The sequence below is a fragment of the Schistocerca piceifrons genome, chromosome 4 (genome assembly GCF_021461385.2).
Source record: "Schistocerca piceifrons isolate TAMUIC-IGC-003096 chromosome 4, iqSchPice1.1, whole genome shotgun sequence".
NCBI classification, from domain to species: Eukaryota; Metazoa; Arthropoda; class Insecta; order Orthoptera; family Acrididae; genus Schistocerca; species Schistocerca piceifrons.
In genome coordinates, this window is record NC_060141.1 from 551,302,196 (window position 1) to 551,328,160 (window position 25,965).

A 25,965-nucleotide genomic window follows, 5' to 3' on the forward strand; every position below is an offset into this window, starting at 1 on the left:
GCAACTTTATCTGTAAACAAGCAAGAAAGTAACAACAACGTAAGGGTACTGAGAGGACAGTTCATTGTTCATCTTCAACTGCTGCACAGTGGTATCAAGTACTGTTATCATTTCTGCTGGTGATAGCAGCGTCACTTTATCTATTGATCTTACCTAAAAGCAACCTGAAATGACAATTCATTAGGCAAATCTTCTTATAAAAGAGCCTCTAATGATGTAACTTAGAATGGTATCTCTCTCTATTTTATGATCATGATCGTGTTTAGCACCATAGCGGACACTAATTTTAATGATTATCACAAACCACTTCAGTTGTATTATTACACATTCCTTGTACAACACAATGTGTTGCAGTTGGGGCAATTTTCATTAATCATTAATCTTTATTTTATGGCTGAACCTTATGGTTGAAACAACAAAACATAACAGTAACTAGATGAACTAAAAAGTACGGTGCTAGTTGTCGGCTCTGACCCGTGACTGACTGTGGTGTGTTTTGTGATATCGCGGTTATGCTGCTTATCTGAAATGGATTATGTCTGAAGAGAGCATTTTGAAGTATGTGGTGGCACACACTTGTGTTGAATGTTGATGTTTTGGAATTGTTTCTGAGTGATGTTAGTGAGTGATTGCATGGTAGCGCGCCATTTGCTAAGATTTGTAATTGAACTGTGTTTGGAGATGTCGGTAGTTGTTGGTTACAGATTTGTTTTCAGTGCAGAATTATTAATTCAGTGTGATTTTCTCGGTTGAAGATTACTTTTATTTCTCATTTGTTATCACGAAGTTTACCAGCAGGTCATCATATCCTGCAATACACAATGATAGAGTGACACGTTTTAAATTTTTGCAGTTGTATGGAATTGATTATTGAATATGTGAAATGTCACCTTTGTGGTGAAGTTACAAAGTTACCAAAAGTTGTATGCTTTTAGGTTTTTCCCATGTACAGAAATCTTGAGTAGTTCTCAGATATTCAGTCAGGTGGCATCATCTGAAAGGTGTGATATTTCAGCAAGCCAACTTCTTGTCATCTTCGGGAGTTCCTGATGACAGGATTATATCTCCTGGGTGCTGCCTTTATATTATCTTCCTCACTCTCCCACTGCAACCAGCCAGCACCTCTAGGCATGGATCTGATGCAGTGGTAGGAAAGCAAGGCATCTGTCGTCGATCCACGGCTTTCAGTAGTACCAAGGCCAGACATGGATCATTGCTGGTGTGGCAAAAATGCTTCTTTGTCCTCTTCATTTGTTGTGATGGGAGGGTCTTGCTCAAGGCTGGGTCCTAAGCCTAACGTAATTGAAAACTTCTGTCCTTATTTATTAGTGCATCATGCCGTCTGATCTCTACAGCTTCTTTCAGAATATAATCCCAAAAGATGTTTGATTGTTGCAACGACTTAATGTCATCACAATTCGAGGTATTTCCGTGGGAGATGCAATGCTCTGCCTCAGTGGACTCTGTCAGCTGAGCGTTGTCTGTGTAGCGTTTATGTTCAGTGCATCTCTCCTATATTGTCCAGATAGTCTGGCCTACAGACATTTTCCCACACTGGCAAGGGATGCAGTAGACTACCAGTTTCCTCAGTCCTAGGTCATCCTTGGCTGATCCTAATGAGGTTTTCATCTTGCCTGGTGAGCGGAACACACACTTGACATTGTGTTTCCACACTATTCTTCAGATTTTTGCTGATGTGTTCCCACATATTCAATAACCACTAACGCAACTGCTTTATCTTCATCTTCAGCAAGCTGTGTTGTTGGCTTCTTCAGTTTTATGGCACACTGTGTCTCACAGTTGCTGTAACCATTCATCGAAATACGGACTGCCAGTGCTGCAACTCACCTGCTTCAGTGTCAAGGTCCGAGATTTTGGGTCATCTGTGCACTAGTATACTTAGAACACTTTCTTGTTGTGAAGGGGCATGACAGCTGGAGGCATGTGAGTACAAATCAGTATGTGTTAGCTTATGATAGACACTGTGTCATAGCACGCTGTCTAGTCTTAGTTTGACGAGCACAGCCAGAAATTGAAGATGATGGTTTTCCTTTATTTCCATCACGAGTTTGATATTCTGGTGCAGCTAATTCAGGTGTTGCTGAAAGTCTTGTATGTGACATTATCTAAGTGGCCAGATTACAAACATGCCATCTACACATTTAAAAAAAAAAAAGCATGCGGGCTTGTAGACTGTTGACTCCAGGGCTTTTTCTTCACATGGCTCCATAAACATATTAGCCGCCACTGGTGATAGTGGGCAGCCCACCATTGCTCTGTCTGTTTATAACAACTTCCATCGAACAGGAAGTATGTTGACGTGTGCACGAATTGAAACAGCTTTGTTAGTGCTGGCCCAAACTTTTCTCCGGTGAGACTCAGCAAGTCTCTAAGAGGCACCCTTGTGAAGAGAGATACCATGCCGAAGCTCACCATGAGGTTTTCTTGACCCAGTCTATTAAAGTTCTGAAGCTGCCGTATGAAATAAGCCGAATTTCATATGTGGTTCTAGCATTTGCCCACAAAGGGGCTCAGCTTCGCTGTCAGGTGTTTCACTAATTCATATTTTGGTGTGCCAATGTTGCTAACAATTGGACGATGAGGTATTTCTTGCTCGTGGACTTAAGGTAGTCAATAAAGTCTATGTGGTGCAGCTGTTTGAAGACCAAGTTTCTTCACCACCTTCTTGTCTGGGAATGTGTGTTGGAGAAGCTCAATGGTCTTCCTCTTCATTCTGTTCGTAGGATCATCTTCAGTTCTCCTGTGTGTCACACTCCGATAGGTCATACAATTTTTGTTTGTAAATGTGAAGTGGTAGCAGGACCAAACAATTTCCTCTGTCTACTGGGACGATGACTGCATCAGAATCTTCTTCCTTGTTGGAACTGCCCTGGTAAATGCACAGCATGTTTCACACCTTATTCCTCTACAGAATCTTGTGGAAGTGCAATGGCAACCTGTTCCCCAGTGCTGGTAAAGTCTGCTGTTGGTATGGCCATTGGTGTCAGTGCAAAATTTAGCCCCTTCCCTGGTACAGATGAGGTAACATCATAAATTACTTTCTCTGCACAGTTAATAACAGTTCTCCAAGGTTCTTATTACAATAGTTTAGCTGCAAGGTGTTCGTACTAAGCAGTTTGTCTGCAGGTGGCTCACTGCATGTCTTGTTGGCTTGGGACCAGCAAACTGCACCCCTCTACACCCACAAGTCAGCGGACAGTGTCGATGCCAACAGCAGGTGAAACGAGAAGAGTTCTCTTGAGGTCTCATTGAGTCTGCATCGGGTGTACTGTCCCCTCTCCCTGTCTACGGTCAAGCTGGCTCTTCTGGTGATCCGGCTGGTGGCGGGAGTTCTGATGTGATCAATTACCTTCACAAAAGGTGCTACGATTCAGTCCTCTTGGCATCCCAGCAGAAATACAAGGGGGGCCAAAAGGCACTCCTTCCTGTTCCAAAGTTTGTAAAGCTTCTTAACTTTGCTATCCATCGTCTCTCATAGAGGTACTTGACTTGTGATCAGAAGAATACTCTGGAAACACATCAACTGTGTGTTCCACTCATCATCAAGATGGAAACCTTCTTAGGATCAGTCAACGGCAACCTAAAATTTAGTAAAGCAGGTGTCTACTGCACAACTTGCCAGTGTGGGGAAAATGCATGTATGCCATACTATCCGGACAATACAGGAAAGATGCACTGATCATAAACATCGCACAGACAACATTCAGCTGACAAAGCCTGCGGAGTCAGAGCAGTGCATCTCCCACAGACATACCATGAATTATGATGTGCAACAATCCAACACCTTCTGAGACTTTATTGTCAAAGAAGCTGTAGAGTTCCGACAGCGCAACAGACCCATAAATAAGTACAGTGACTTTCAATTAAACAAGGCCTGAGACCCATACTTGAAAATGACCATAGCAGCAGTCTACGTGGAGGTCCATTCCCATCACAACTGAAGAAGATGAAGAAGCATCATCATTACCACACCCACAGCAATCCACATTTGGCCTTGGCACTACTGAAGGTCTTGGACTGCTGGATTGAAACCTGGTGCCATGTTTCCCCCACTACCACACCAGGTCCATACCCAGAGGCCAGAGGTGCTGGCTGGAGACGGCAACAAAGGGGGGGGGGGGGGGGGGAGGCGATATGAAGGCAGTACCCGGCAGATTTATCCAGTCTCTAGAAACACCTGAAGATAGCAAGAAGGTGGCTTGCCAAAATATCGCACCTTTTAGAAGATGTAACCCGGCTGAAAATCTGAGAATTATTCAAGATGAATCAAAGCTGCTGTGTTTCAAACCAAGAAAGACTACATTGTTGGCATGACAATGTTTGGTGATCTGTTTGGAGGGGTTCCTGGTTTGAGAAGTTTAGGCTGGCCATTTGTAAAGCAGTATTCATAAAATATTATTTTTGCTGTCACGCTTCAATTGAGTTGTGTGCCAATGAAACGGGCATTAGTGGTCATCCTGTACTAGATTGGTATTAAGATTATTTTGTATGCACCTTTTTTTTTAATTTTGAAGGCATAAATAATGTAAGTTTTGTTAATTATATTTTATTTGGGTTTTGTGTTGATGACTGGTTTGTTGTCGACTGACTGGTAAGTGCAATTTTATGATTTAGCTGTTTTTTATCGCATGTATGTATGTATGTATGTACGTATGTATGTTTAAGTGCGTAATTGAGAGTTACTCGTGTATCAACTGTTAAGATCCCATTTTCTCAGGAACGGGCAGAGATATCAAGTGCAAATTTATATCACATCCAAGCTCTACAGTCGCTTGGTGGTATGATAATTTTAACTTTCTATGTCAATGCAATCAAAAGATAAGGCCATATGGCACACATTTTGATAATCACAATACCACTCATCAAAACCTATATATAACAATCTACATACAAGTAGGACCTGGTGGTTTAGCAGTAAAGCGCATGCCTGGAAACACCAAGGGGTTGCAGAATCGAATCTTGGTCAGATTATTGATTTTTCAGTCTTTGTTTCAACCTAGCCTTGACATCTTGATGTGAGGAATTCCCATAAACTACATCTGGTTCAGATTCCATATGAAACTGTAGGTCCCCTTTCCCGAGATGGATAACTGGGCTAAAGATGATGTAACTTACCAAACGAAAGCGTTGGTATGTTGATAGAGACACAAACAAACACACACACACAAAATTCAAGCTTTCCCAACCCACGGTTGCTTCATCAGGAAAGAGGGAAGGAGAGGGAAAGACAAAAGGATGTGGGTTTAAGGGAGAGGGTAAGGAGTCATTCCAATCCCGGGAGCGGAAAGAATTACCTTAAGCCGTCGGCACATGGACCGTGCATCCGAACGTTGAGCGTTGAGCATGCCGAGTTTCTGACGTCACAGCGTGGAATAGCACACTCGGGAGTCTTTCCGAACGTGCAGAGCAGTATCTGGCATGTCAGATATTCTGAGCGTGCGTCTCAGCGTTGACCAATGAGATTGCACAACGCCACCTACGTCACATGCACGCCGTCTCCCTTCAGTACAGAGTTGTGAGACGCCATATTGGCATTCATTTCATGCCTATACGTATATATCCCGCTTCTGAGCACCAGCAAATTGAGAATCACGGGAACAACCATTGTTAACTGTGTGATCCATCGCAATAAAATAATATGAAACATCATATTCGTGGCAAAAGAATTATTTTAACTTGCGTATTACGAGAGTAGGCTATTTGAAGGCAGCGACACAATGAAGATCCACCCAAAACGCATTGTTCTTGGTACAATTTGTTATAATTAAATTTCAATTACTACATAATTATCCACGATTAACGTTTTTAGTAAGAGTAATGCAATATGATTAAGTACAAGGTGCGTGTTCTTGGTTTAGCGTAATGAGTAGCGTCTCTGTCAGCTAATGAGTTTTTGTTGGGGCGGTGGATCGCGTCTTAACACTTCCAAATTTTTTTCCTAACATTCTCGTTTTAGTTTAAAATAAGTATATGCTATAATATTTGATGTTATGTAAGTATAAGTTCACCTGTTTTTGAGGGGTGACTTTGTTCGATTGGCTTAATCTACAGGCCAGCTTGCTCCTTTTTCTTTTATGCTTCGTAATTCATATGTTACAAAGATTCTGCTACTGAGTAGGAACACTGATCAAGTAAGACTGACCTTGCGGTTTTACTAAAATGTGCGAATGATGAAATAATGTTTATGTTATGCGGAGAAGTATTCCAAATTTGTACCGCACTGTTTGTAATGGAACTTTTATAAACCTGTGTCCTTATTGATTAGACATGGTACTTTCCTTTTCGTGTACGACGGAGGAAATGTGCATTTTAATAGAGCTAACGTGGGAATTTTACGCGCGCCCGTTGAGAGTGTGATTTACGAACTAGAAACATCCCTCAACTGCCGCTAGAGTGCGTTGCGATCGCGTATACCACGTTGGGGCCCACGTACCATATGCACAAGTCGCATCGTTCCTGAGCGTTCAGCAGCACGTTGAACGTGGCACGCTCAATGTTAACGTTCGACATCACTGTCCGTGTGCCGACGGCTTTAGGGGGGGAAAAAGAACAGGTACACGTGCGTGCCAGATGTAGTTTAAGGGAGAGGGTAAGGAGTCATTCCAATCCCGGGAGCGCCCCCCCCCCCCCCCCCCCACACACACACACACACACAGACAGGCTTGATTAATGGATTAATGTTGATAATCATACATATAATACACATAATTAACTTTGCACAGAATCCTCAGAGCCAGAGTCCTAATCACACTTGTCCAGTGTTCTACTTCTTTTTCTTTTTTTATGAACAATTAGTTTGTGTTGTTAGTCAAAGTTAATCTTGACTTATTGTGATTAGTGGGTAGCGCAAAGAGTGTTCTAGTGATTTCGATCAGGTTAGCTTTCCAATAATAGCTACAAGGTGTGGCCATAAAATAATGGAAGCTGTAAAATCTTTTACTTCAAAAAACATGCATCCTTAGTTACTGTCACCCTCAACATATTTCCCTCATCTAACCCTACAAAGCTCCAGATGGATTTTTCATTGATTGAAACAGTGCTGGAAGTCTTCCTCTGTGAGCTCATCAATGACATGTGCCGCTTTTTCTTTCTCGAGTCCAATGGACTGAAATCTTGATCCTTTTAATGCAAATTTGACCTTGGGGAACAGATAAAGTCACATGGTGCTAGGTCAGGTGAATAAGGCTGGTGTTCTAACAGAGGAACACTGTGCTTTGCTAGAAACCTCTTAACAGACAATGCGATATGAGCCACTTCATTGTCTTGATGCAGAACCCATGACTTGTTCATCCACAATTCAGGTTTTTTCCCTTATTTTTAGATGGAGTTGAGCAAGAACCTTAAGGTAGTAATGTTGATTAATAGTCTGAGCTTCAGGAACCCAGTGAAGACACAAAATTCCGTAAAAAAGAAAACACTGTCATTGCTCTGAATCTTGATTTGCTCATTTGAACTTTTTTCACTCTCACTGAAGTTGAGTCCTTCCAGTGTTAGGTTTGGTGCTTAGTTTCTGGATAATAAGTGAAAAACCAAGATTTGACACATTACCATTCTTTCCCAGACATCAGGATCATTTTCACTAGTTCAATATGTCAGTACAAACATTCTTATGGGCTTTTTTTTTGTTCAACCATGATAGTTTTCAACACCAGTTTCACACACACTTTTCTCACATTAAGTTGCTTATGTAAATTTGCTTTGTGCATTCCTTGTCAATTTCTAAATTTTCAGCAATCAATCGAAAGCGCAACTGATTGTCCGATTTTTATTCATTGTTGATGTTGGAGGGCATCCTGGGTGAGTCACCTTCAACGTCTTCTCAGCCATCTTGGAACGCCTAAACCATTCAACAATTTGTGTACGTGACAAACAGTCTTCACCACACACGTTTTTTAGTAAAAGATAGGTTTCAGTAAAAGTGTTTCCAAGTAATGTGAAACTTCACAACAATTCATTGCTCTATTGTTACACCTATTATTTTTATCGCAAAACATAGTAACAGTTCTTACACAAACGAAGGCCTTGGCCACTGATTTGTCTACAGACACCAGAGTTGCACCATGGACTGCATCTGAGCTACATAGGTCAAGAATAATTTCAGATACCAGTATCAGTATCTTGCAAATTTATTTGAATATTGGTAGCCAAGAGTCCACTTTCTCTGTTTATATTTACTTAGGATTTGTGGGATTTTGAGGACTTTGCTGGCTGGATTTTTGCCTAAGTTTTCGGTTTGATACATATTTAGTGTTAGGAATGTTGTGTATTTCATATGTCCCTGCCCAAATGCCCTAATTCCCACAGTTGTCCAGCTGGTTTGATTTTTTTTCTTTTTTAATTAACTACATTCTGCATTATTTTTATTTGTTCATGTCTCTAATATGCGACATCATTGTAGGTATAATGTACGAGGTCTGTTCAAAAAATTCCAGAGCTTTGTCCACAAAATTTTTCTACTGTTGCCTTTTACTTGTGCATGCTCTCCTTTGAAATACTCTCCTTCACAACTGATACACTGCTCCCAATGCTGCTTCCACTTCTGGAAGCAATCCTGGTATGCCTCTTGCTAGATCGTGTGGAGCGCCATCCGTGAATTTTCTTTTATTTCGTCTACCACTGCAAACCTTCATCCTTTCAATGAGGTATTCAACTTTGGAAATAAAAAAATAAATAAATAAATAAAAGTCTGCATGGGCCCGGTCTGGAGAGTGAGGAAGATGAGGCTGTACAGTGATTTTGTTTTTTGTGCAACAGTTGTGCACCAACAAGGATGAATACATGGGTTCGTTATTGTGATCCAAAACAGTGAATTGTCTCACCACATTTCACGCCATTACCTTCTCATATTTTGTTGCATGTATCGCAACACATCCCGATAATACCATCAATTAACAGATTTTCCCTATGGCGTGAATTCATGATGAACTAATCCTTCAAAGGCAAAGAAAACTATCAGCATGGCTTTGATATTTGACCTGATTTGACGAGCTTTCCTTGGTATTGGAGAACCTTTTATGACCCATTGTGAAGACTAAACTTTAGTCTTAACATCATAACCGTAGACCCACATCTCATCACCCATTATGACTCTCTTAAGGAACATCTCATTCTCATTTGCACGATCCAAAAGCTCTTCACAGATTGTAAGGTGAAGGTCTTTCCAATCTTGACTCACAAGCTGTGGGATGAACTTGGCGGCAACACAATGCATTCCAAGATGCTGTGTCAGGATTTCATGACACAACTGAAACGTTACATTCTTCTGTACTCTCTCGGACAGTCAACCTGCGATTGGCACACACAACTTTGTCGACGTTTCTGACATGACCATTATCGGTAGACGTCAAAGAGCATCCTGAATGAGGGTCATCTGTAACTTCCATCCAGCCACTTTTAAACAGTGTGAACCATTTGTAACACTGGTTATGACTTAGGCATTCATCACCATAGGCTTCCTGCATCATTTTGCGTGCCTTTGTAAAAGTTTTCTTAAATTTCGTGCAAAACTGAATGAAGATGCATCGTTCCTCTGCCTCTGCCATCTTGAAATTTGTCAACGGTGCAAGACAATGTTCTACTCAATGCAGCACTACACACTAACAGACATACAACAATGAAAACTTCTGGCAGTTACACATACACAGGCATGTGCAGGTAGCCAACTGCATTTCACTCCAATACACCACTGGCATGAAATTACAAATGTTCCGGAACTTTTGAACAGAACTCGTACAAGGGTGAAATCACAGTGGCCATCACCTTCATGCCAAACATACACATTTTTGTCTATAGTTTGTTGATTTTCCTTGCCAAAGAACTGAGGAATGTTGTAAAACTTCTGAACCTATAAAAAATCTTCAAGATATTCATTCATTACTGGCTAACTTTACAAGTGTGGGTACAAAATATTATGTCAATTTCATTAGAATTGCAAAATACAGTAGTAATGTGTGGAGAACATATATTCACGAAACAAACCACTCTTGAATGGCCATATAATGCAACAGATTCCAGGATTTACTACACCCGAGCAAATGTATGTCAACTAACCATTTCTAAGAACTGAAATCCTCACTTTATACAAGCTTTATGCCAAATGGTCTGTTCCTAGCATATCCACTTAAAAAACATTCCCTTGAATAAAATTACAGTGTGTTTGTACAAACCTCATTTCCATAGTATGATGTAAGTAGTAATAAGCTCGTTGAAGACAGTAATTATCTTTATCATTTGCAAATGAGGCTCCCAGCAGCTCTAATGCATCTATTTTCTCTTGTCGAGAAACTTCTGGCCTCGTAATGAGATATTCTACAACATCTGCTCTTGTTCTTTCAGCTGCAGCAATCAGTGGACTCATACCTGAAAGAGCAAAGTGCAACATTTGATATTATGCAGTTATTTAAATACATACGGGATTTCATAGTTATTCCGTTATTATATATGCACCAATTTTAACTGAATAAAGATACAGAGGATTTCCACCCAATAAATTTTTTACTAACAATATCTCAGCTTTCAGAAGTAGGCTAATGAAACAATGGATGAAACTACTTTATCTTCAAAACAATTCATCTAAAGAAAACTCTGAAAATGGATATGGATGAAATGACCCTTTTTCCACAAGACAACTTTCCTGACACCTTTTGTTCACATGTATTAGTCTACTGCTGCATATTATTTGCATTTCTTTTTCCACATTTTCCTTTGGTACTTTTCTTTTTTTTAGCAAATCAAATAGGTAAATGTACAGAATGAAAATTAGCAAAGTATGCATAATTTTTGGTCAATGATTGTTGGAAATTTCTGGGAAATCAAACAAATAATGCCACAATTCAAAACTAAGTTTCACCCACATAGAAATGTCTTCACTTTTTCACTGCCTGCATGAATAAATTATTGGCCTCTGTATGACAAGCAACTACATCATCACAGAAGAACATAAAGCTAAAGCCAAATAATGAAACAATGGATGAAACTACTTTATCTTCAAAACAATTCATCTAAAGAATTCAAGAAAACTCTTGTATATAGATGTTATTCTTGTTAGTTGGCTGACTGGGAAGGGAGAGAGGGGATCAAACAGCGAGGACATCGATCCCATGATCTGAGGTGACAGAAAGTAAGGGAGGAGCAACACCAACAGCACAGTCGAGTTGATGGAACAAGAAAATGGGAAAACAAAGAGGCAAAAGGAACAATGGGGCGGCAGGAAGAGTAAAGAACAGGAGGGGGGAGGGGGGGGGGGGGGGGACAGAAGGAGGCGCCCCACCCCCAAGGCACTATGCATGATGAGGCGCCAGCACCACCACTGACCCATGTCTTGCTGCTGCGCCCTATCGTAATCATGACACAACTGGGACAACACCAGGAGAAAAAAAAACACAAGACAAGGGGAAACAAAACAACACAGAAGACCAAATAAAATGTGGAGGAAAAGGGGGGGGCGGGGTGGGGGAAGAACACTGGTTGGTGTGGAGCCAAGACCAAAGGTCTCCCAAACCAACACCAATGCTAACCAAGGGACTTCACTTACAGAGGAAAATTCAGGTATTTAACTCTGAAAGAACCAACCACTTTTGCAAATAAAACTGGAGGACGGACATAACCATGTGATTGTCAACCGCTAACACCTAGGAGGGCATATTGAGAGTGAAGGGCCAAAACATGCGGGGTAGTCCTGAAGTATGGATCACGACAAGAGGTGCCCGGCAACTACAAAGAGGTGTGGCTCATTACGGAGTGAAAAAAACATGGGTCAATCTGGTACAGCCGATATGAAGACGGCAGAGGATGGTAGATTCCTGATGGGGGGAATCTGAAGAAGAACACCACATGATGGGAGTCTCCTAGACCATATGAAGTCAATCCACTAATGAGCAAAAAAGTAATTTACGTGAAGCCGCAAATCCAACCTCAGGGGGATCCCGCAATAGAGACTGCCCCCCCCCCCCCCCCCCCCCCTGTTATCCAGACGATCAGCAAGTTCATTACCTGGGATAGCCATGTGGCCAGGAAAGGAACCCAAAGGAAATCAACTGAACAAGTAGCATTGCCAAGGTCGGCGAGAAGGTCGCACACGGTAGAGACCAAGGGATGATGGGAGAAACACGAATGACAGCCAGAAGCCCACTTATCAAGTCTGTACATGACAAAATTCGGGTGAGGGAGGACTGTTGAATAAAGAAGAGGGCCAAATAGATGGTCATCAGTTCCGCAGTAATCACCCCATACGTGGCAGACAGGATAGTGCTCCACGTCAATAGAAGACATGAAGGAATATCCCATGTGATCAGCGTATTTAGAGCACCATCCCAAAACTTGCGTAAGAGGAGGCACAACAAACAACTGAACACCTCCGGAGCAATGGAGATTTCAAACTCCATAAGAGATCCATCCACACCTAGGGCCAAGAAACTAACTGGTGGTGATGGGGAGGGGGGGGGGGGGCAGTTGGGGAGGGCAGGGGGGGGGGGGGAGGGGGAGGCGGAGTTGTCCGGGAGAGAATGTGCGAACCAAGACAAAATGGAAGATGGAAACTGCAGCAAAGAGAAATGAGGCACAGCCCAGCCAGTAAACCCACCCAAGGGTGGGCACTGTCCCAAAGCTACAGAAAGAATAGAGTAGGAGCCATCAGCACGGAAAGAACAGATATTGATGGTATAGGAAACCAGGAGCTTGGACTGGTGAAATACAATGGGGAATTCTCACGTAACCGATTCCCAGCATCAATCGGAACACAATTGACAGGGCTAGTGTGAAATACACCAGTGGCCAAACGGATACCACTATGGTGGACCGGTGCAAGAAGTGCAGTGTGTAAGGGACAGCTGAGGCATAAACTTGACAACCACAGTCCAGGCTAGACAGAACCAGGGCCTGATAAAGGCAGAGAAGAGTCATATGATCCATGCCCCAAGAGGTGTGGGCAAGAAAGTGAAAGACATCGAATTTACAGAAAAAACAGCCAAGCTTCAGAAGGCACGTATGGGCAATCAAGCAAGCTTGTTGTCAGAAAGAAGAGCATGCTGAGGCACTGGGCATTGAGCTAGGGCTCCAGATCAGGATGGACCATAGTATGACAACAGAAATGCACCACCCATAATCATGCCAGATGGCACACTAGAGCTGTCACTGCAGAGGGGCCACCGAGTGGTAACTAGCCCAGATACAGAAATTATCCACATGCAGAGCAGGGATGATCACTGATCCAATGGAGCCCTGTGGAATGCCATTCTAACGGGTCTGAAGAGAGCTGAGAATATTGTGATCCCAAACCAGGAATCACTGGTGGGACAGGAAATGGTGCATAAAATTGGGAGAGGGCCCCAAAGACCCCACTCATAGAGTGTAAGTACAATGTGATGGTGCCCAGCCTTGTCATAAGCCTTATGAAGATCTAAGGAAACTTCAAGAAGATGGCGGTGCTGGGAAAAGGCCTGCCATCCACAGGTTTCCAATCAAAGTAGATGTTTGACCAGAGAGCATCTCTCCTGAAAGCCACACTGGTAAGGAGACAAGAGGTTCTGAGATTCAAAGATGCAATTGAGCCAATGACCCACCATTTGTTCAAATAACTTGCAGGGGATGTTGGTAAAACTAACTGCCCAGTAACTATTGAGGGACAATGGATCCTTACTGGGCTTTAGGACAAGAGGCACAATACTACCGGCCCATTGAGAGAGGAAACTACTGAGGAGAAATTGTCATTGTGGATGGCTGAGGAGGTGAAGCAATTGGTTTTGGATAGAATGAGGGCCAGTGACTGAACTGTGAGAAGAGAAGGCCAGAAGAAGTTCCCATTTAATAAACGGTTTATAATATGACTCCGCCTGAACAATTGTGAAACACAAGTTGGAAGCTTGAGCCTGATGAAGATGCCATTCCAAAATCCGTCACAAGGTGTTCCGCAAAGACCAATGTACCCATACAGAACATTCAATGTAGATATAGAAAAATGTCACACATAAAAACCCAGATTTGCCTTAATGTGCATGTCACATTATACAAGATTCTGAGATTTTCCTCACTTATCCCTGGTAAGCCCGATTTACTTAATTGCGTTTCTCTCCTTTACTTGGCAAAGAAACTTCTGGTTTAATAAACTAGTTTCCACCCCCGTCACCAACTGTATAGGGACCTGGCTCCACTACTACTTGTTAATCAGATATGTTTTCAATAAGAGCGCATAATGACAGGAACATATGAATGTATCAGGTGACCAATGCTCTATACTATGTTGTGCATTTCTGAATAGCATGGTTCCTATGTTATAGTTTAAGAGATCATTGTACAACAACAATGTAGATGATATCTACAGAAATCACTTTGCATGTCAGTGGCATGTAGATGGAGAGGTAAACAAGCCATCCTCAGCTCTCTTATTCAACTGTCATCATGTTCACTGATGACCTATTAGTCACAGCAGTAATAACTATTTGGGTTTAATAATTTGTAAGGATATGCAATGGAATGATCACAAAGGCACAATCATAGATAAAAACTTGTGGTACATACCAATCCTATAGCGTAACGCTGTGGCAATCCACCCAAGAAAATTTCTCAGTTGAGTGGGATCAATATCAAATATGACTATCCAAGTATACTGAATCTACACAAAGAAGGGCAACACAAATTGTCACAGGTTGGTTTGATAGATGGGAGAGAGTGAGTGAGTGACGTGACGAAAAACCTGAATCGGCAGGGAGGGTTTCACTTTTACAAGCCTACAAGGGGCAAACCATCCACTTTAATTACTGTTTAGTTAAAATAAAAAGTACTTTGTCTTTTATGGACATGTATCTAACACTTTTTCCAATGAGTCTTCCCGAGTATCAATGACAACAACACACAGCAATAATGAAAAATGCACAAATACGTTATGCAAAAAATAAGCTTACAAATGTACCATTTTCATTTTTTGTTATAAGTGCACCATAGTCCAGCAGCTCCTTGACAATGGCAACATGTCCACACTCAGCGGCAAAATGTAAAGCTGTTGCTCCACAGTGTGCCTTTTCATCTGGGTTAGCACCTTTTTCCAACAAAAAGCTCACTACGTCCAGATGACCTTTATAGGCAGCAATCATTAAGCAAGTATTATTATACTTATTTGCTATGTGAATATCAGCATTGTGCTCTGTTAAGTACTTCACAATATCCAGCCGACCATCAAAACATGCTGCACGCAATGGAGTTGAATTTGTTCTAGTAGGATGATTAACATTAGCACCTGATTTAACCAAAGTTTTGACAACATTTAGATGGCCGGCTCCTGGAAAACAAGAAGTAAACATAGAAACAACAAGAAATGAAACTGTCCTACCATCATTTTATTTTCACTGTTTGTCAAACAATACCTGCGGCACACCACAATGCACTGGCACCTTCTATAACATAGCCATCAAACTTCACAGTTCCCTCTTGCTCTATGTCAGGTTGGCATTTGGAAAGCAGCATCTTGACTAACCTGTCATGTCCATGTCTTGCTGCTACAATAAGAGGTGTACATTTCTGTCCATCTTCCTCTATCACCTGCTACAATTACAATAAGCCTATCATTACGCAATTTTCAAATATTATGCAGTTAACTTTAGTAATGTCATATTAAAAAAATTGTAATGTATCAAGAACTTTTAAAACAGAAATAATAACAACAATGAAAATAATAATAATTAATAGTAAGCATTTAGTTCTTAACAATGAGCATGGGAAGGGAAATGTGTCAACTATTTACGTACCCATAGGGACCATCCTGGCGTTTGCCTGAAATGATTTGGGAATATATATAAATCAGCTTTATAGTTGAGTAAGTTAGTTTCAATACCCTTAACATACCTTCTTTTTAATGATTTACGAACACTACCTCAAACTCTTCCAAATAACAACAACTATGCCTTAGTATTTACCATGCATTCTACGACATCCCAGTAAATGAAATGCTACACAAACTTTACAACTGTCGGGGAACTCTAAATGCGGCAGTACAGTTGAATTGTGAATGTGGTGGGTGACGATAAGTGATCATTTCTTCTGAAAGTAATAACACATTTGCTCTTAATCATTCAGGCATAGGTGCTGCCAACATCTGCACCTGTGTGGCCCATTGTAAACTTGAGCCCAATAAGCTATTTTCTGCTCTGCTGTATCAGTTGTATCTCACTTTCACAACAAGAAAAACTTAGCTTTAACAATTGTCTCAGAACAACTGTATCCTGCTGAAATATTTTCAATAAATTAGTGACATGTACCACCACTCAAAATGTTCAAGACTGTTTTAAACAAATGTACAGGTGTGTCATGTGAACTGTGGCCATACTTCAATTGAAGTTATGCTTCGGCACTATTTAAACATTAATAATGCAATATCCTATCCTTAAAAAGCAAATAAGACAGTGTTCATTTCTGAGGTAAGGACCATCAGTTTAGAAAAAATACATAACTTTTTATATTGTTTTCATATTTCTACGCTCAATCTAGCTCAGTGCACCATGTTAATGCCACCAAAGAAAAATAAATTTTAGGCCTATATAGCAATGAGCAGTAGAAAAACTGCTTCTGTGACTCGCTTGCAGTGATCTAGACTTTAGCCACTAACTGCAGTCACTATTTGTGAAGCTAATATATGCAACGAGTTAGTTTGAGCAATGCATATTCAGTTTTCTCCAAAAATTCCCAACAGGGAAAAAAAAGTAAAGTTCCAAGCATACACATACAATACATTTCTTTTCAACAATCTTTCATAATGTACCCTGCAGCTGAAGAACAACAACAACAACAACAGTTATTGCTGTGTGAGTATATAGGCAACCAGTTCAGCTTGGGATACATATTTTATCTACACTGTTAACAAGTTTGTTTCCCATGACAAAGGCCTGTTAAATTTTTAATGTAGTTCCTGGCAGACTGACAAGTATGTCACAAGCAGTGTTGCCTATGCTGAGTCACCCTGTCGTGAGGGAACGTGAGCCTAGCTCGGTACTTTAACAATGCACATGTTCTTTTGTTCCAGCATTTGCTAATTAATAGTATCTGTAGTACAAAATGGCTCTGAAGGCTCACCAATGTGGCTAACAGTATGGTACAGACACACCACTGTACACAATCCTCTCATTAACACTTCTTACAGTCACCTCTTTCTATTGTTTACATTATTTGTGTATGTTCCGTACTCCGCGCACCATCAAAATCAAATTTTACCATGCACACCAAGCTTGTTAACTGTATTTAAATTTTTATCGTAGGTAGGTGCAGTTTGAATCTAGTACCGACAAACAATTATTAATTAAAATATTCTTAACGACGATCAGCTATGGTTTTATAGTGTGAATCTTCGGGAGTACTTACTTGATTAAGGAGTTCTTGTACTTCTGCTGGCGTTTTCTCTGACAAAATTGCGCACAGAAGGACAGCACACCCATCACGAGCAGCGAAATAAACCTTATTTTTTAGAGTCTCTGACACTTCACTCATTTTATAAAAACGTTCTAATTTGAGTCCAAAGACACGCAATAGATTTATGCATCATACATTAAGCAGGTTTACGTATAGAACAATTTCTCCGCAAATGCTGCGGCTCCTTACACACATGAATAACTTTCTCACGAAAACTATCACCAAAGGTATGATTTTCAAAAAAGTAGGAAAGGATGCTTCGTGTATAGGAACCCCGCAATGCACCACACGCACTCGTCCACTTCTCAACACTGCTGAACCACAACTGCTTTCTGCGAACTTCTGCTTTTTGTGCGCAAAATAGTCAGCTGAGTCACTGCCTTCTATGTAGAAGAGTCACAGGACAAAATTAAATTCCAATCTGATTGTCAACACCAGAAAGAAAACAATTACGCTTTATCGCTACTTCTGGTGTAATAAACCAAAGTTTACTACAGACAGACTCGCATTCAGTGTTTTTAAGCACAGAAAAATCGTTTTAGCTTGCTACGCCATCCTTGGATCTTTGATATACTCATGCGGATATCGATCTAATTCGTGAACAACTACACGTGCGAATTACGAACGGTAGGTAATAGATGTGAGATATTACAGGCGGCGCGTAAGTCTTGCTGTATATTTGCTTACCCGCAAGTCAACCAAAGGAAGAGCAACGTGACCAAACAAGAACGAAAGAAAAATGATTAATAACAATAACGGCAAGAAGTATGGACTTTATACTCCTTGTAGAAGGCAGGACTGTCTCGAATATAATAGTCGTACACTAACTGTAAACATGTATGTACAACTGGAGCAATATACGGCACGTGTGTGATACAAGAGATCTTATTTCATAGCGGAAATAATGCTTTCTATCGTGAAGAGTGGATTTTGAAACAGACTGATCATCTATGAAAAACCTCGCAAGTTACATTTTTTTTTCATTTCTGGAAATTTAAGCATCAATTTAACGGGTATAAACTTAACATGTTCTGAGGCATCAAGGGATCACCAATTTAGTATTGGAGGGCAGTGTGGAGGGTAAAAATCGTAGAGGGAGGCCAAGAGATGAATATACTAAGCAGATTCGGAAGGATGTAGGTTGCAATAGGTACTGGGAGATGAAGAAGCTTGCACAGGATAGAGTAGCATGGAGAGCTACATCAAACCAGTCTCAGAACTGAAGACCATAACAACAACAAACTTAACTAGAATGATAAATGTTGCAGGGTGATTCTGGTGTGGATCTTTTTGAAGATTAGGTCTGCCCAAGAATATAAGGCGCGGATCACTGTAAGCAGTTTTTATTTGTAATAAACATAACTAGAACTTTTGCTTAGCAAACACTGGAAACTTGTGTTCAGTGAACCCGCACCATTCCTTGTATATATCTGAATGTTAATGAAAACCCATTTATAATCTACCTACTTTCCTAATTCTATCGATTATCATTTTGTGCAACTGTCAGAAAGAAATGTAGCCTGTTTAGGCATATGTATAAAACGGTCTTCATTCTCACTTATTATTTCTGTAAGTACGGTACGACGACTCATCATTATGCGAGTATTGGTCTTTTAAGACGTGCGATTTGACCAATAAGGAAAACTCATAAGCAGATTTTGTAACCAGTTCAAGAATATATGTACACAAAGCAATATGCCAGAATCATACATAATTGAGAACACACACACAAAACATTATATGATGACTCTCTTTTGTTCTATTATAACTGACGATAACCTTTTTCTTTTTTACCGGTTTCAGCTGTGATCGATAGCCATATTCGTATTAATGTTGCCGCATACGAAGCCTCACAACACAGAGGCGTCCGGAGAAGGTGGCGGTTCCAGACATTATATGATGACTCTCTTTTGTTCTGTTATATAACTGACGATAACCTTTTTCTTTTTTACCGGTTTCAGCTGTGGTCGATAGCCATATTCGTATTAATGTTGCCGCATACGAAGCCTCACAACACAGAGGCGTCCGGAGAAGGTGGCGGTTCCAGGAAAATATAGGCCTGCTGGAGCGTCATAATTCTGTTGCGAAATCCATAAAATAATTAGAAATGTACGGAAATTCAGAAATAGTCAGTGACGGTTCGTGAGTATACGTTTTGGGAGTTCACAAGTTTTTAGACTCAGATCAACTTGAATGTGTGAAATAGCATCTGCTATACAACAGTTACGATTATAAATAAATGTACACAACTGCAGCCGTTGTCAATAATAATAATAATATGCGTAACTTGTCTGACAAAAGAAAGACTCGCTTTTGTGAAATTTTGTGGTTTTGTACTTAATTAAGTAGAGTTTAGGGCAAGAACGAAATAGTGTATATGCTTCCACTACTCTCCGTCTCGTCATCTAAATATTAATACTACTAAAGTTTTATCACTCACCAAGTCTCAGTTTCTGATACAGGAGAACGGTGTAAACACATCTTATTAAATGTCCTATCCTTCCGTATAGTCCACACAAAAGTTAATATTCGCTAGCTGTACTTTAGGTACACATTATATAAAGAAAACTATTCAGCAACATTGCTAACGTTGCCTATTTGTAAAGAAAATCCATGCATTTGTTTTTCAATAGTGCAAATGTCTCGATCACTCTGTGATTGAAATCTTTAATATGCTTCACAAACTTTTTCTCAATTGCAAGCATTGCCAATGCCGAAAGCCCGTTTTCTTCCACTGTATTTCGAGGAAAGGTTTTTATCTTTTTCATTGTTGAGAAACAACGTTCAGGTTCAACTGTTGTAAGAGGAGTTGTTATGATTATCCTCATTAGTTGACATTACTGCGGAAATGTGTCTGGATACAAGTTGTTGTGTAGTAAAAGCTGCAGCAATGAAACAGCGCCACCTGCGCGTTGAAAGTGTTTTCTGCTGTAGAGAACTTCTAGCTGTGTTCCCCGTTGCCGCTTTGATAACCACGGGTACGTTTCAACAGTAATGTCTGGTTCCCTCTCAGTAAATTTGTCGAAAATAGAGAAAATGAGCTCACAACTAACAAATTTGATGCCATAAGGTAATTCTTGAATGAAAAATCTTTCATTCATGTGACTTATTATGGGGTCACAAACTTCCTTCGCATCAGCTACTACATTTTCTGATTTTCATATCTTCTGAATTTGTTCTGCACAAGATTACGAAATTTCTCCAATGGCAATATTTCTTATTCCTGTAATTGTATCTTCAAACTCCAATAAATATTGTCTAGCGGTTATTGCTTCAAGATTCCGATGATGTAGTTGCCTGAAGAGTATGTTTGCATGTGGCATGATCCAATAAAAAAATTATAACCAAAATAAGAACTCAGAATCTTTCAAACTGGAGAGCAGACCGTAGCATTCTCGTCTGGTTAAACCATCTGTACGATCAGAGAGGGTAATTTCTTCTAAACACTCGATCAGACTTTCCTTTGTTTTAACTGTGTTGACTGTCCCAATACTAAACACCCATCTTGTAGCTGCTGTCCAACTGTGTGTAGCACACTTTTTCTGTGGGACGACCGGGAGAAAAAGTTGGAAAGCCGAAGAGATTAGAAAAAAAACATTCTAGCAGATTTGTCTATAGATGCAGCTTTTTGCAGGACCATATTTAATTGAAGAGCATAGCAGTGAACATAATAAGCCCTAGGGTACACCTGAGCAATCCTTGCCTGAACACCGTTGATGCCTCCGCTCATAACAGCAGCACCATCAGGGCACTGAGCGATCACCTTTTCCTTCTTACCGTCTGCGTGCTTTTGCAGTTCAGAATGTATCGCCTTAACTAACGTCTAGTATCATGTGCGTCAGAGTTAATGAAGCCCCAAAATCTCTTCACAACACAGCCATGAATTTCGTATCTATACACAATCGCCCACTGTTGCATGTTGTTGTTGTTGTGGTCTTCAGTCCTGAGACTGGTTTGATGCAGCTCTCCATGCTACCCTATCCTGTGCAAGTTTCTTCATCTCCCAGTACGTACTGCAACCTACATCCTTCTGAATCTGCTTAGTTTATTCATCTCTTGGTCTCCCTCTACGATTTTTACCCTCCACGCTGTCCTCCAATGCTAAATTTGTGATCCCTTGATGCCTCAGAACATGTCCTACCAAACGGTCCCTTCTTCTTGTCAAGTTGTGCCACAAACTCCTCTTCTCCCCAATTCTATTCAATACCTCCCCATTAGTTATGTGATCTACCCATCTAATCTTCAGCATTCTTCTGTAGCACCACATTTCGAAAGCTTCCTGTCCAAACTATTTATCGTCCATGTTTCACTTCCATACATGGCTACACTCCATACAAATAACTTCAGAAACGACTTCCTGACACTTAAACCTATACTCGATGTTAATAAATTTCTCTTCTTCAGAAACGCTTTCCTTGCCATTGCCAGTCTACATTTTATATCCTCTCTACTTCGACCATCATCAGTTATTTTGCTCCCCAAATAGCAAAACTCCTTTACTACTTTAAGTGTCTCATTTCCTAATCTAATTCCCTCAGCATCACCTGACTTAATTCGACTACATTCCACTATCCTCGTTTTGCTTTTGTTGATGTTCATCTTATATCCATTCAAGACAATGTCCATTCCGTTCAACTGCTCTTCCAAGTCCTTTGCTGTCGCTGATAGAATTACAATGTCATCGGCGAACCTCAAAGTTTTTATTTCTTCTCCATGGATTTTAATACCTACTCCGAATTTTTCTTTTGTTTCCTTTACTGCTTGCTAAATATACATATTGAATAACATCGGGGAGAGGCTACAACCCTGTCTCACTCCCTTCCCAACCACTGCTTCCCTTTCATGTCCCTCGACTCTTATAACTGCCATCTGGTTTCTGTACAAATTGTAAATAGCCTTTCGCTCCCTGTATTTTACCCCTGCCACCTTTAGAATTTGGAAGAGAGTGTTCCAGTCAACATTGTCAAAAGCTTTCTCTAAGTCTACAAATGCTAGAACTGTAGGTTTGCCTCTCCTTAATCTTTCTTCTAATATAAGTCGTAAGGTCAGTATTGCCTCACGTGATCCAATATTTCTACGGAATCCAAACTGATCTTCCCCGATGTTGGCTTCTACCATTTTTTCCATTCGTCTGTAAAGAATTCGCGTTAGTATTTTGCAGCTGTGACTTATTAAACTGATAGTTCGGTAATTTTCACATTTGTCAACACCTGCTTTCTTTGGGATTGGAATTATTATATTCTGCTTGAAGTCTGTGGGTACTTCGCTTGTCTCATACATCTTCCCCGCCAGATGGTAGAGTTTTGTCAGGTCTGGCTCTCCCAAGGCCGTCAGTAGTTCTAATGGAATGTTGTCTACTGCCGGGGCCTTGTTTCGGATCAGGTCTCTCAGTGCTCTGTCAAACTCTTCACGCAGTATCGTATCTCCCATTTCATATTCATCTACATTCTTTTCCATTTCTATAATATTGTCCTCAAGTACATCACCCTTGTATAGACCCTCTATATACTCCTTCCATCTTTCTGCTTTCCCTTCTTTGCTTAGAACTGGGTTTCCATCTGAGCTCTTAATATTCATACAAGTGGCTCTCTTTTCTCCAAAGGTCTCTTTAATTTTCCTGTAGGCAGTATCTATCTTACCCCTAGTGAGATAAGCCTCTACATCCTTACATTTGTCCTCTAGCCATCCCTGCTTAGCCATTTTGCACTTCCTGTCGATCTCATTTTCGAGACGTTTGTATTCCTTTTTGCCTGCTTCATTTACTGCATTTTTATAATTTCTCCTTTCATCAATTAAATACAATATTTCTTCTGTTACCCAAGGATTTCTACTAGCCCTCGTCTTTTTACCTACTTGGTCCTCTCCTGCCTTCACTACTTCATCCCTCGGAGCTACCCATTCTTCTTCTACTGTACTTCTTTCCCCCGCTGCTGTCAATTGTTCCCTTATGCTCTCCCTGAAACTCTGTACAACCTCTGGTTCTTTCAGTTTATCCAGGTCCCATCTCCTTAAATTCCCACCTTTTTGCAGTTTCTTCAATTTTAATCTGCAGCTCATAACCAATAGATTGTGGTCAGAGTACACATCTGCCCCTGGAAATGTCTTACAATTTAAAACCTGGTTCCTACATCTCTGTCTTAGCGTTATATAATCGATCTGATACCATTTAGTATCTCCGGGATTCTTCCACGTATACTACTTTCTTTTATGATTCTTGAACCAAGTGTTAGTTATGATTAAGTTATGCTCTGTGCAAAATTCTACCAGACGGCATCCTCTTTCATTTCTTAGCCCCAAGCCATATTCACCTACTATGTTTCCTTCTCTCCCTTTTGCTACACTCGAATTCCAGTCACCCATGACTATTAAATTTTCGTCTCCCTTCACTATCTGAATAGTTTCTTTTATCTCATCATACATTTCATCAATTTCTTCATCATCTGCAGAGCTAGTTGGCATATAAAATTGTACTACTGTAGTAGGCGTGGGCTTCGTGTCTATCTTGGCCACAGTAATGCGTTCACTATGCTGTTTGTAGTAGCTTACCCGCACGCCTATTTTTTTATTCATTATTAAACCTACTCCTGCATTACCCCTATTTAATTTTGTATTTATAACTCTGTATTCACCTGACCAAAAGTCTTGTTCCTCCTGCCACCGAACTTCACCAATTCCCACTAAATCTAACTTTAACCTATCGATTTCCCTTTTTAAATTTTCTAACCTACCTGCCCGATTAAGGGATCAGACATTCCACGCTCCGATCCGTAGAACGCCAGTTTTCTTTCTCCTGATAACGACATCCTCTTGTAGTCCCAGCCCGGAGATCCGAATGGGGGACTATTTTACCTCCGGAATATTTTACCCAAGAGGACGCCATCATCATTTAGCCATACAGTAAAGCTGCATGCCCTCGGGAAAAATTACGGCTGTAGTTTCCCCTTGCTTTCAGCCGTTCGCAGTACCAGCACAGCAAGGCCGATTTGGTTATTGTTACTAGGCCTGATCAGTCAATCATCCAGACTGTTGCCCCTGCAACTACTGAAAAGGATGCTGCCCCTCTTCAGGAACCACACGTTTGTCTGGCCTCTCAACAGATACCCCTCCGTTGCGGTTGCACCTACGGTACGGCCATCTGTATCGCTGAGGCACGCAAGCCTCCCCACCAACGGCAAGGTCCATGGTTCATGTGGGGAAGCACTGTTGCATGGTATACACATTTGTTGTTTCGTCCGACATTATAGCAAAATAATGCCCAGCTAAAATTTCTTGCGTTATTATTTCCCTGCGCACATTTAGCATACAATCCAGAAGTTCATTTTGAACTGTTTTGGAAGTACCTTTAAACACAGCTGCAGCTTTTAAGTGTTCCTTCATTGAGCCATCAATAGCAAACTTTACAAGCCCACAAAACACTCCCGGGTTGTCTGAATCTTCCCTTTCATCATGACAATGTAAAGCTAACTCAAACGCTCACAAAATTTTATACATTTTATTAACCTGGAGAAGATATGTCTATTCCCGTCCACTTGCTCGTTATGTTTCGTGACAAACTCTCGTATACACTGTCAAGGTGAGTACTGACGTTTACTTTACCAACCACTGAGAATTCAATGTTCGCATTTTTGTGGAAGAGGGAGTTTTCGTGCTTTCTTATTTTATCAGACAAATGCACAAGATCCTGGTAATTTAGTTTTCTGTTACGTCTTAAAATCGATTCATCTTGACACTGTACACGAAAGCCGATTCACTGTTTCCTGTCCGTACAGTCGCCCACACAGTACCCAACCAATTACAACACCAATTGGATATGATTAAATTCAGGTAGTAACGCCTTAATATCTTCAAATATAGTAAACTAACTACAGGTAGATAAAACCAACTAAACTGGTGCACTTCCTGTTAGGAATATAAAAGGATTACTATATGATAAAATCCAAAACTTAATATACAACAAGTCATTCAGAAGCGCACAAAACAGTTTTTTCTGTCACTATAGCTATAACATATGCTGACTTCCAAGATAAATTTACTATATGTCGACTGAATTGACACATCTGACGAGTGTGCTACCAACTAAAGGGATTTGCGCCAATTACCAAGCGAATGGAGTGTGCTACCATATAGTGGCATTGACATAGACTTGCAGCTGAGTGGTAAGGCCTAGCTGTGCACGCCACAACCCATGCACATTGTTTATCTGTTCTGCATATATTTGACACACAAGGCAATTACGTCATCCCAGTCGCGCATGCGCAGAAGCTTCTTAAAACGTGCACAACTGATTTGCTCACGCCCCTGATGCCAAGTTTCACAGAGTCTAGAGGGGGTAGCAATATGGCATAGCGCGGTAGATATAAGTTCACGTGCTTATGTGCTCTGACACGGCAGCCGCCACTGGAAACAGTGTCGCCTCTATAAAGGACAATATAAAGTTGTCCAGAGAATCGGCTACCTGTGAACTAGGTGGTTCGAATAACGTAAAAGCATTCGACTATTCACACAAAATTTCTCAAAGCTTGTGAAAACTAGAAAAACTATCTGTTGAGGAAG

General features: G+C 40.7%; 1 protein-coding gene across 1 annotated transcript in view; it reads right to left on the minus strand.

Annotated features, from left to right (window-relative positions):
• LOC124795225 (protein fem-1 homolog B) overlaps positions 1-17,801 on the minus strand; it is a 67,323-nt gene extending 49,522 nt beyond the window's left edge. Inside the window, exons 1-4 of the mRNA XM_047259147.1 lie at positions 17,365-17,801; positions 15,378-15,555; positions 14,927-15,292; positions 10,188-10,380 (exon numbers count right to left, since the gene is read on the minus strand). Of these exons, the coding sequence (XP_047115103.1) occupies positions 10,188-10,380; positions 14,927-15,292; positions 15,378-15,555; positions 17,365-17,490 (863 nt within the window). The 5' untranslated portion in view covers positions 17,491-17,801. The remainder of the gene's footprint in view (positions 1-10,187; positions 10,381-14,926; positions 15,293-15,377; positions 15,556-17,364) is intronic.
• Between the last annotated feature and the right edge of the window lie 8,164 nt (positions 17,802-25,965).